The sequence below is a fragment of the Lycium ferocissimum genome, chromosome 9 (genome assembly GCF_029784015.1).
Source record: "Lycium ferocissimum isolate CSIRO_LF1 chromosome 9, AGI_CSIRO_Lferr_CH_V1, whole genome shotgun sequence".
NCBI lineage: Eukaryota > Viridiplantae > Streptophyta > Magnoliopsida > Solanales > Solanaceae > Lycium > Lycium ferocissimum.
The window spans coordinates 53,480,355-53,492,733 of record NC_081350.1 but is presented as its reverse complement, the minus strand read 5'-3'; the positions used below and the strand labels follow the sequence as shown (position 1 = coordinate 53,492,733).

The 12,379-nt window shown below is 36.8% G+C and overlaps 1 protein-coding gene across 3 annotated transcripts; it reads left to right on the top strand.

Annotated features, from left to right (window-relative positions):
* Positions 1-4,280: 4,280 nt before the first annotated feature.
* Positions 4,281-11,740, top strand: LOC132031288 (transcriptional corepressor LEUNIG_HOMOLOG-like). 3 transcript variants are annotated; one of them, XM_059421191.1, is made up of 11 exons: positions 4,282-4,546; positions 4,668-4,757; positions 4,946-5,057; positions 5,595-5,701; positions 5,789-5,878; positions 5,994-6,148; positions 6,554-6,617; positions 10,126-10,231; positions 10,787-10,896; positions 10,986-11,190; positions 11,496-11,740. In XM_059421191.1, the coding sequence occupies exons 2-11, from the start codon at positions 4,689-4,691 to the stop codon at positions 11,591-11,593; spliced, it is 1,116 nt and encodes a 371-aa protein (XP_059277174.1). In that variant the 5' UTR covers positions 4,282-4,546; positions 4,668-4,688; the 3' UTR covers positions 11,594-11,740. The 3 variants fall into 3 exon arrangements, with proteins under 3 accessions (XP_059277175.1, XP_059277174.1, XP_059277176.1); XM_059421193.1 differs by having other exon boundaries at positions 4,296-4,546; positions 11,447-11,645; XM_059421192.1 differs by having other exon boundaries at positions 4,281-4,757.
* Positions 11,741-12,379: the final 639 nt, after the last annotated feature.

Genomic DNA, 12,379 nt, shown 5'->3' with positions numbered 1-12,379 from the left:
GCGGTAGCCCTGTCGCTAGAGCGGTCCGGTGACTTTTGTCCTTACCGCTAGGGCGGTCCCAGTGCGGCTAAAGCGGGTGACGGGCAGTTTGTAAAAATTAATGAAGTGTTAAAAGCCTTTAGACCCTCATTATTTCCCATTTCGAAATTAGTATTCTTGCATGAAAATGTGTAAAGCATGTAGAGTATTTTCTTAAAAATAAACATAACAGATTATAACTTGTATATAAGGACCCATGGAATGCAAAGTATGGGTTTCATGGATTACAGACAGATTCTCAATAATCATAATGAAATATCAAGAACTGAATAATGGATTGATACTACTTCAACACTTAGTATAGCATGGTACATGGACCAGGGTTATCATAAGCATAGTTAAAAACCCTAGCTTTCGTATAACCTCATATTTTATGGAAGAAGTGGTATAGGGAAGAACAAGGATGTTCTCACACATAGATAGTAACCCTACATACCTGGTAATGCTCCAAACTCGTAATGAAAATCTGAACTTTATAGAAAAATCCCAAAGCTTTAGTCTTGAATCCTTTAAATGGGTTTTCTTGAAAACCCTAAGTTAAAAAGGATGAATCCTTGTTTAGGAATCATTCATACATGTTAGAATTAACTTGGGATGGCTTGGAATAACTTAACTTGGTGAATTTCAATAGATGGAGGAGAAGGTTTTGCCCAAGGGCTGGAGGGAATGTGAAAAGTGAAAAATAAAATCGAACCCTCGTATTTATAGTTTTTGGCCGACGCGGGAGAAGTACGGCCTCAATGGACGTCCCGTACTTCATAGTATGGCCCGTACACCGTGGTCGTACATTGGGTCAAACTTCCAGTGATAAATCAATTTCGACACGGGAAGTACGGGCTCAAGGTACGCCCCATACTTCAAAGTACGACCCATACTTTTCTGCCCGTACTTGGGTTTTAAACTCTCAATGCTCTCTGCCAATTCCCCTCTATGTACGCCCACCATTTTACGGACCGTACATTATTGTACGGCTCGTACTTTGGTCGTAAAACGTACTTTCACCGATTCCGAGGGAATTAACATACTCTGTCTTAGTTTCTAAGTCTCGAATCCGAGGGAATTAACATCTTCTACCCAAGGCATCTGGTCTAAGTCAGCACAGGAGCTACTAATAAACATATAGGTCTGAATATATAACAAGAGCTATCTGAATGTTGCCATACAAGGCTCATAACATCTAAAGGAATACTGTCTGGAAATAGATGACAAGTATACGAAGAATGGAAACTCGGACTGCAGATGTGGCAGTAGCTCACCTAAGTCTCCAACAACACCGTCTTGGGAAACACTCTCGAGGATCAGAAATAGAACCTATCACACACTCTACACCCCTAAAAGGAGTGTAGCAAGGTAGCATCAGTACAAACAACACGTACTAAGTAGGCATCATAGGCCGACAACAGTTAGTTCATATATATAAAAGAAAGACATAACAAGTAGGCAATTAAGCATTCCACAATATTACTGAATAACCAGAATCATAGTAAGTCTCCAATAATAGCAGTCATAGCCTAGGTGAAGCTTCTACTCCCCAATTTAGCAAGTCCAGGTAGGATATCAAAACCCAATCCAAGTAAGATTTCACGACACGGTCCGAGACCAACAACTCAAGTATAAGAAGATCAAATAGCGGAATCATATCCTATGGTGAAGCACCTAAACACAAGTCTGCCAAGTTTTTCACAATTCCTTAGAATGATCACAAACACAAGTACAACCTATGAATCTAATCAATAGATGCAAAATAAGATGATAATGATAAATGCATATGCATATGCAATGCAATGATACGCACAAGCTCCAGGCAGAATACCTCCACGCCTCGATAGTCATGACCCATGGGGGACCCACGAAGTCCATGTACCTGCTGCGGTGCACAACCCGATCTAATATATGTATAAAATATGTTGCGACACGCAACCCGATCCAATATATGTATAAAATATGTTGCGACGCGCAACCCGATTTATATATATATATATATATATATATATATATATATATATATATATATATATATATATATATATATATATATATATGTTGCGGAACGTGCAACCCGATCCAATATATATAAAATATATGTTGCGGTGCGCAACCCAATCCAAATGCATGAGTATGAATGCTTGAATGATATCAATGCCAATAAGAATCTATCAATGTCAGTGGTGCCACATACGGACATATATCACGTGAATTTATCATTATCAATTGTGCGACATATGGACACCTATCACAATGTCATGAATAGATCACATCCTTCCTCTTTACGAGACAATACCCAATAAATGAGAGATACGGTTTCACAGTCATGATAAGGCAACTAAGCTTCAAATCTAGTGTCACACACGTGGCGACAAGCCAATAGATCATAATAAGGCAACAAGCCACAATCAACAACAACACCAAATAAAATCATACCAATACCGACCGTGCCGCACATGGACACACCTCACAATATCAGGATCAATATCAAGCCAATCGTGCCACACATGGACACATATCTCAAGGAGGTAGCTAAGAATCAAATCTAATATCATACGCATTACAATTCCAACCTAATTTCATTATATTCCCCTTTTGATGATAAGTGAGATATCTAGAAAGAGATGAGTGTCAGTACAAGTCTCAAAGATAGCAAATATGACGACCAGCCAAATCACAATATAACGAGGCGACAAGCTCACATAATCAATCAACAGTACCAACCTAAGAATATCCAACCCAACTTCTAACCCGAAGACTTAACATGCTTTCCCCGTCATATCTACTTCTACATATGTTTCACTAACTCAAGTCTAATCAAAGACAAGTCGTAACCTGGCTGCCAAGCTGGAGCCACGACCAATCAAATATGAGCCTTGCCTTTCCGAAGAGCCTCCAAGTACTCAAAGTCTATCCATTATCGAATTCTAAGTTAGAAATAAGGAAGAACAATACCCAAATGCTATACTATCTTTCGAGTTAAAATCAACTTATGGAAAAAGGGGGAAACGAGCCCACAAGTATAAAATGGGTATTTCAAAAGTGAAATCGATAACCCAAAGTTCTAGAAATTCAATTCCACTATACAATTGCAAAATTAACTCAAGACTAGGTCAATTACATCATTCAAGTCAAAACCCCCAATTTGGGTATGATCCTAACTTTCAAACCTTTAATTTCATCAACAAAAATGAAGGATTCAAGCCTATTAGTACTAAATCATCAGTTTCCATACTTATATTAGTCAAATCCACCAATAAATCTCATTTAGAAAGACTAAAACTCATTTTATGAAATAATCATCAAAACCCATCTTTCCTCTTAGATTCCATAGAATTTCTAACATGGATTCAAGCTTAGGAAATGTAAAGGAATGGATTAGAGGTTAGGGAACATACCCACAAGAAGATTCAGCCAAAAGCTCTTCAAATGTTTGAGCTCCGCTTGATCAAACTACACCTGTGATATCTATCACTGACTCCCAATCCCTTAGTGATTATGCCAATGGCTACTAAGGATTGATTACCTTTAGTAAAATCCTTACAACTAAGATTATGTGTGACACACTTCCCCATTTCGGTAAAGATGCATGTTGTAGGTTGAAGTAAGAAATGGATGAACATATGGCAGCTTAGGAATAAGATCTGCCAAATCAAGTATGCGACAGAGGCATTCAATAAAGTTCTTGATACAATGCACTTTCCCTTCACATCTTTTCTATCTTTTGGTTTGAAGATGATACTCTGTATGTGCAATTAATTTCCATTGACTTGCTGACCAAGCTTTAATTACTGTGGTTTCTTAGTTCTATTTCCAGCTCCATTTTGAAGTTCGATTCATTATCAGTTGGAAGTTGTCACAGCAAAAGACGCTGGGCAAACTAACATGGAAGGAAGTATGAAATAAGCAGACAATCTTTAATACTAAGATTCAGCAAAATAATCAGTGTGATGAGTGCTCTTCGTTGCATGAGAATTTCTTGCAGTGATCAAGGATGCACTTTTAGATCTCCTTATCTTTCTTTTCTAAATTTTAAATTTCCTTTTGATCTTCTTTTTGCATTTTACCTGTAGATTCCCTTATCTTTCTTTTTAAAATTTAAAATTTCCTTTTAATCTTCTTTTTGCATTGTACCTACAGGGAACAACAGATCTCTCCAGCAAGCATCTCATCAAGGATGGCCATCTGTTCTGAGTACCTTGAACTTTTGCATCAATAAAAATGTATAGTCCATTATGGTGTTAGGTTCGGGTCAACTTTTAGTTAGTTCATTCCTTTCACCCAGGGAATTGCCTCAATTCCCCCTGTCCTTAGCCATCAAGTTGTATATCCTTTCCTCAACTCAGAAGGAACAGTTTCTGAGAACTACATCCTTTCCTCAACAGGATGTTTTACCTAATGTGGCAGTTCAAACAGTGGATAAGCTCGAACTTCCTGCCCCTGCAAGTTCTGGTGATTTCTTTCGTATGATCACCTTGGGTGACTCGAGTGGAAAAGATGCAGGAGTAACTTGAATACTCAAGTAACCATTTCGCTTCTAGGGCTTGAGGGACAAAATATAGGCTATCCTGATATACTGATGTGATCGAGATCTTTTTCCTGCCTTACTTTTTCTATGTTTTTCTTCTTCTGGCATTGGACAGGTGCTGGCTATAGGAGGAGTTATGAAAAGTTGTGGCAAGCAATCTGCAGTGCAGAGTTGCAAAAAGAGGAAATTGAGTTCTCTGGCATCTGTAAGATCGTTTTTCTGCATCTACTTCTTAAAGCCCTTCATGTGCTGGTGTTTCCATTTCACACTGTCTCTGACAAACATCATCATTTCTTTGGAAATTGGACTTTCCTTTTCTTAGTTTATTCTTGTCTCTCTATATTGTCTTCATCTACTTTACTCTTGCTCATTTAATATATTCCTGAGCTGTAGGTTGGGAAAGAGAAAGTTACTGTTGCAAAGGACAATACTAAACGCGGAGATGCTGGTCTGGTTAGTGCAAATTTTTTAATCGATGCATTGAAGAAAAGAGCTGAACAGATAGGTAGGTGACGACAAGCTTAATGGTTCCTGAGAAAATTAATATTTAAAAGGTGGCATGTCAAACAATTGACCGTTGACAGAAATAGTTAATCCTCCATAAGGAGTACATACCTTTTGTTAGGTTCTATACTCACCCAGCTAGGTTGTGCATCTAATGCTGTTATGTTGAGGAAATAAATTTACTCCAAGAGAACCCAATCGTGCCAGTTTTATTAGCATTAGACTCAATCGTCTAGTGTTTTAGCCTTTAGGGACTATACTGAAAGCTTCATTGCACATAATTGACCTTTGATATATGCTTTGTCATGAACTTTTTTGGCCAAAAGCAAGTAGTGATGTGGCAAATAGATCTGTAAGTTTCTCTTGTAAAAATTTGCAAGATCTTACATTTGTTCAGTATAACTGTTTCTGGAAACAAAAGTACAGAAGACAAAATGTGGTGTCACATCTTGGTTTCTGACTTTGTCAAGCTCTTACCCTGATGGATAAATTGCTAGTTATTGGCACAAAAGATTATTGACTTCATATTGCTTTGCAGGCATCTCTTTTAAAGAGATCCGTGACCTTCACACAGAGAGCAAGCTCCTATGTTGCCACTTTAATTCACAAGGAGAGTTGTTGGCTACTGCTGGACACGACAGGAAGGTTTGTCTTAGTAATCTTCAACAGGATTCTAGTTGAGCGCTTATCTCAACTTCTCCTGTTAACGAACTTCTCCTGTCTCGTGCTCAGCACGTTACAGACGTCCATTTTAGACCAAATTCAATGGTGTTTGCAACATCTTCCTTTGACAGAACTGTGAAGATATGGAATGCAGCCAAGGTACTACCTCTATTGCCATAATGATAACTGTCTAATCTCTTGAATTGCTTCTTTTTGATTTGTGTCTATTACAACCATGATACTGTACATATCTCACCATTTTGTCATAATTCAGCCAAGGAACCCTTTCCTAAACCTTGTCGGGCATGATGAGCATATTATGTCGATTGATTTTTATCCATCAACGGCGGGTCTCCTCAGTTCTTGTGCTAGCAATGGTGATATTAGACTGTGGGATGTCAGTAGAGGTGATTACGAACTCATTCTAAGGTTGGTATCTCTATTTCCTTCCTTTTTTTTTCGATGTTGATAAAGAGGTATCTCTATTTGACATATGAAGGCTCCATAATTTGACAGTTAGCTGCTTTTTCTGTTTCCATTTCAATTTGGTGATTACTTGATTACCTGATTCTAAATCATTGTTCCTTAATGATTTTCTCATCTTCTTCACGATTTCTTATTTGTCCCACATCGGTCGAAAAACACAATTTAGGAGTTTTGGGGTTCTATATAAAGAACCCTATTTCCTACTATTTTTCACACACACAAGCTTTCACAAGCAAAGAACCTGAGATTTTAGAGTTTGACAAAGTGACCGACTAGAATTGGACACTTTGTCTATTGCTCTAATTTTGGGATTTAGTTTTAAAGTTTTTCTTTTGTTTTGGGGTTGAGTACGAGTGTGGAGGAAGATCAAGGTCTCCAAATCCATTCTCGATCAAAGGCTGCCAAGAGAAAGGTAATTCGATTTTCTTCTTTTATCTTTAGTAATTTCCTGTTTTTCTTGTATTTTTATATGTGTTTGTGTTTATGTGTCTATTAGTTAAGTTCCTAGTTAGATTAGCTTAATTTAGCAAGCATGTGTTAGATTAGATTGAAATGAATTGTTTGTTTCCTGTCTAGTATAATTTGCTTAGTTTGGTTAATGGTGTTTAGCAATAATAGGATTAAATACTTTCCTTTAGCATGATTAGAATTCCTATCTATTCATTTGATGGTTTAGGGAATGTGGTTTAATTACGTGCTTATCCAGTTTTAATCATAAAAGGATAACAAACCTTGTTTCTAGGAGTTTGCTTAACTGATAAATCATTTTTAGGTAAAACTTACTATACAGATAATAACTAAAAACAGTGGGATAACTAAAATCTAGGATAAGATGTGTTAGCTTGCTAACCTCTATAGTAGGGTAGGAAAGATCTAATTTTGATGTAAAAAGAATCATGATTTCAACCTAGATAATGGTGTATGACTTCTGGAGGTACCTTTAGAGGAACTGGGTGAACTGAGGATGCTGTTTTTAAGTTTAAGATTGCTTAGAAGGGGTTTTTAATTCACTTAGATGAAATGAAGGTTCCAATTTCTTTTACATAGAACAACAGATAGAATGTGTAGGGGTTTGTCACTCAGGTATGTCTAGTATGATCATGTTTTTGGTGAAACATTTTATGCAAGTGATGGGAATAGGTTGAGATAATGAACATGTTAACTTTGGATTTTTCAATTAACATGTTTCAAATGTGAAGGTCTGTGTGACCATTTGTAAGAAGTTATGAGGTTTTTGTCTGTCCTTCTTTTATGGGTTCCCTAGCCTGTTAGTCATGTGGATTTTGGAAATGAAAAAAAGAGATGTGGATGTTTATTTTCAATCATGCTTCATGTGGTGTGTATATGAGCTGTTTGAATCTCCTAGGAACTGTTTGCAACTCTGGAAACCCCAAATGTTGTTTGTTTGTTCATTAGTGTTGGGACTGACTGTTATGATGAAATGGATATCTGCAAAATTTGGTTGGGGACTCTGGCCATTTGATGCTCCTATGGTTTGTTCTGAATTTCCTTAATTTGCCTAGTGGCTTTGGCTAAGTTCAAATAGTGCTGGACTCTTTTCTATATCATGAGGTATAGACTGAAATATGGCTTGATGTATGTATGACTGAAATAAAATTAAGTGTAACTGTTTGACATGAGAAGCATGATTCCTATCCCTGTTCCTATGGTGTGCTAACAGTGGTCGTATGTGCATATGCTTGTGAATCGCTGTGCTAAGTAATGAGTCCTTTGATAAAAACTAGAGTCAATTTTACGTGTACTTCTGGTCTTTTAGTTTTAAACAGTGACTTGAACATGAAAATGATGAAGTTAAGAAGTAAAGATGAGTATGCTTGGTCTATTTTCTGTTTGTGGGAAAGGTTGTGTCACTTATTTTGTGAAGAGACACTGAGTGATGTCCTAGGGACCTGAGCCCAAGAAGAGGATTTGAGTACACCATACTCAGCCTTATCTTGGTGTTTCTGGCTGCTGGGGTTCCTCTTGTTGAATCACAAGGCTATGGGAACTTCCTTGGTCATGTTATATGCTAAATTGAGAATCTGTGGAATTTTAAATCTTAAAGGCCTAGAAACAGTCTAATGAGTCAGATATTTAGGATGTTTTGATTTTGGTTTGGATACTGCAAATGACATAAGGCTGCATAATGTGTTAACAGGCTTCTCTTTGAATATGTGAGGACTGTCAGGATAGGAGACAGCTTGAAATAGACTAATAAAGGTTGAGCCAACTCTTTCATGTCTCCTTGCTATGTTTTATGTCTCTGTGGATGATTAAGGGCCACTGCATTCATGTATTCCTCTTAGTGTGTACAACATGACAACTTGAACTATGTCTGAAAACTTGGAAGTGCATTCCATTTTTTCTTGTTCATCTTAACTCTTATCACTTTGATTAAGTTATAGACGTTGTTATGAAATCTTCATGAACAGTTAAGGCATGTACATGTGCAAATTTGCTCTGTTATCAGTCTAGCTTTTCTCTTTTCCCTTCTCTTTGATGTACTGAATTGTTGAGAATGCATACCTGCTCCAAATTATGAGTATCCCATTGTGTTTGGATGAATTTCTTGTTAGGAGGTATCAGCTGCTGTGATTGTTCTCTCTTTTTTTTTCCTTTCCTTCATGAATTCCTGCATTTCCATAATCTCAATGCCATGAGTTCTATTTATATAAATTACTTGACAACCACTTCTTGGTAACTACTTTTTGAAATTAATTAGTCGACAAAACAGAGAAAGTGTTTGACCTTCGAAAATTGTAAGTTAGGAAGCAACAGTTAAATCAACCTTTTAATCTCTGGTATCAGTAGTCACATAATCTCTAAGTATTTCAAAATTATGCAATACCCTTATACTTCTCAAAATTGATTGATAACTCCTAATTTTTATCTTTTACACTGTAGTAAAAATATTACTTTTACACTATCAGGGCACTTCATAACACGTAACAAAAAGCCTACAATAAGCTTGATAGCGTAGCATAAAAAGATTGTAGATAATATGGTAAAACTAGGTTAAACTACACTGACAATGTAACACTTTTTATACTATCAATTTGAATATGTTAAATCAAACACACACACACACAAAATAAAAAAAAAGGGGGGGGGGGGGGGGGTTGGGGGTTGTTTCTTGTTGCCGGAATTGTGAGATTTAACCATCTTGTTTGGAATTCAGTGCAAATTTTTCTTAGAAACCGAAATGGTATTTGCACAAAATTGATGAGTGTTTCTCCAATTGTGAAAAAGTTTATTAGATTACCTCAAATTTAAGAAGGTCCAATAACTTTTATCGTCACGTTTGTTGGTTCAAAGCTTAAGGTTTAAGTATTGCAATGAAAATTGCTGTCTGTTTGTTACCTAAAAACTCAGACTTGGACAACAATTAATTCATCTTCTTCTTACTCTACTTCCTTCTTAGAATTGATTCTTTATAACGTTGCTTCTGATCTGCATTAACAACTCTTTATTTCTCTTTGTTTTTTTTATGGTAGTTTTCAAGAAAAAAAGATTACTTTAAAAAAGGTAAGATAATCAAATAATAAAGAATCTCAACGTTCTTTTTCTCTGATTATGTATACTCGGGACCACAATTTCATTTTCTCATCTATATTTAACGACTTTTTTGCTCTTTTTTTCCTACACTTTTGCGTGGTACTTTCCCCGTTCTTGTTCAAAACTTCGGTTAAGAAAAACTTTGTTTTTTGTGATCAAGGCCAGTTCGGAGGCTCGACACTCGTAAGTTTTTATGTGTTCGCCGGTTATTTTACAGTAAAAACTACTATGCCTCAGTTATTTTATACTTACATTTTTATTGATTGATACTCTTGATAATTTGTCCGTGTCTGCTTTCTTTTGATTTTGCGCGTATATGCTCTTTTCCCTTTGTTTGACTGTTTTTAGTCATGCTTTTCTTTTAGTTTTTAAGACTTGAACTGGTCATTCTTGATTACATGGCTAAGAGAGGTCTCAATCAGATGGGTGAGGTATTTGGCAGAGAAATTATTACTAATCCAGATCCTGTTGGTAAGTTTCTCCTTTTAATGAATTCTATTATTTTAATCAGATGCTTAAAACTGATATTCTAATGAATTATGATATGTGCTTTAGTAATGATTCTTCTTTATCTTGAAAGAGTTGAAAATTATTATGTTTAGTTTGGAATTCTTACATATGACTGGTACGATAGATTGTGAGCATGTTGTTCTTGAAAATTTTGCTAATAAGTTGAGGTCATTCTCTTTGAATCATGTGGTGGATTTAGTTATCTGATGTCGGATGTTCTTAAAAAGAAACTTTCACATATATATGAATGTATTGTATTAACTATTACCAAAAAAAGAAAGTACTGTATTAACTGCCCTGCCCTTCAGTATCATTTTTAATGTTTTTATTTTTTATATTATTGGCCTGAAATGAATTTACACTGAGTAACATGGTCAGTGAAGATTCATATAGCATGACCTCAACTTGTTTGGGACTAAGGCGTAGTAGTTGTTATTGTATGTATAATGGAGGTGTGAAGCGTTAGTGTGCTGCTAAGGTTTGGAGTAATGATATTTTATTTTGTGATTTGCTCAGCTATTAATGCTCCGGAACGATTTCTCTTAGAGTTGTGGAATATATTTTATGAAATACTCAGCTCTAGCTTCCTTGAGGTTGCTCTACTCGCTGCCAAATCCTTCGATAAGGTGTTATCAATAGAACTTTTCTGTGTCATGTTCATGTTTAACTGATATGAAATAATTGCGAACTAAATTCTTGATTTCTAAATTCTCAGGTTGCGCAAACAGTGGAAAACATTGTGCCTAATATCAATCCTGAAAATTCAACTTATGCTCCTAATCATACGGGAGCAAAAATCTCTAATGTGATGCCTGTGATGCCGTCACCTCATTTGATGGCATCTTCTCATGTGATGGAATCCATCGGTCCTGATCTTATGGGTGAAATGTGTGGCATGCTTCCATTTGCAAGAAATTCTGGTAAATACCATGTTATGTTTACTGCTAAACTGATCCTTTTTGCCACATTTTAATCTATTCTACAATGTCTGCCTAGTTACTTCAATGGGGATAAAGGTTAAGGGCTTGACGTGATGTTGATTTTTGTTCTCCTTAATTGGTCAAATATCATTGTGCTAAGGCAACAAAAGAAGATTGATCAAAATCACGTTCTTATTCTGTCTGCATATTGCTTTCTGATATATTATGCCTTTTTCTTTTCTCTTTGTATATATAGAGCATAGCTTCATAGGTCTTCTTCCATTTCTGTGCCTGTGTTAAAATAGAAAAAGTCCCCTGTGAAACTACCTCGTCCAAAACGCTATGGATAACAACACTCAGCAGTCCGGTGGTACCTACGACAACCCTACCACCACCTCCTTGAGAAACAGGAGCAGCAGCTAGAGATGTTCTGGAACTACCAGCGCCAAGAAATTGAGAATGTGAAGGATTTTAAGAACCATCAACTTCCCCTTGCCGGCATCAAGAAGATCATGAAATCTGACGGGGATGTCCACATGATTTCCGCTGAAGCACCGATCTTGTTTGCAAAGGCATGTGAGTCCTTCATTCTTGAACTCACCATTCGCTCCTGGATTCATGCCGAGGGAGACAAGCGCCGGACCCTTCAGAAGAGCGACCTCGACGCGAGTTGACATTTTCGATTTCCTTGTTGTCATTATTCCTACTGATGAGGTCAAGGACCAGGCTGCTGGTAATGTGGGCTCCACAGAAAGTGGTGGGCGTGGGCCCTACTGGGTGCTCCAAGACCCCCACCAAGTGTATCCGTATAAAAAATATAAAGCCGATATAAATAGTTATAGAGCACCCCCGAACTCAAAATCTGTCCGCCACTACTATTCACTAATGGTGTGATATGCCTTTGTCCATCTGGCAGGCTGCTGAGGAATAACTATGCTAGTGGACAAGGTAACCGTGATGTTCAGAGGTAACTTTGTCATTTCCTTTAGATAAATAAATTTGTTTATGTTTTCATAATTGTTGTGTTTCTGCTTTACTTGAGTCAAGGGTCTATCAAAAACAACCTCTCTATCTGCCAACATAACGGGAAGAGTTTCTTGCAAAACTTGGCTATTAAGGCATGCTCTTTAGTCTAATAACTAGAACAAACTGTGTTATAATGCTATGCGTCCACCAAACAATATCTAAG

Coding starts and splice junctions, on each gene's coding strand:
- LOC132031288 (XM_059421192.1), top strand. CDS start 4,689: ATGAAAAGTTGTGGCAAGCAATCTGCAGTGCAGAGTTGCAAAAAGAGG. Junction 10,897..10,985: donor CTGCCAAATCCTTCGATAAG/GTGTTATCAATA, acceptor CTAAATTCTCAG/GTTGCGCAAACAGTGGAAAA. Junction 11,191..11,495: donor TCCATTTGCAAGAAATTCTG/GTAAATACCATG, acceptor GTGTTAAAATAG/AAAAAGTCCCCTGTGAAACT.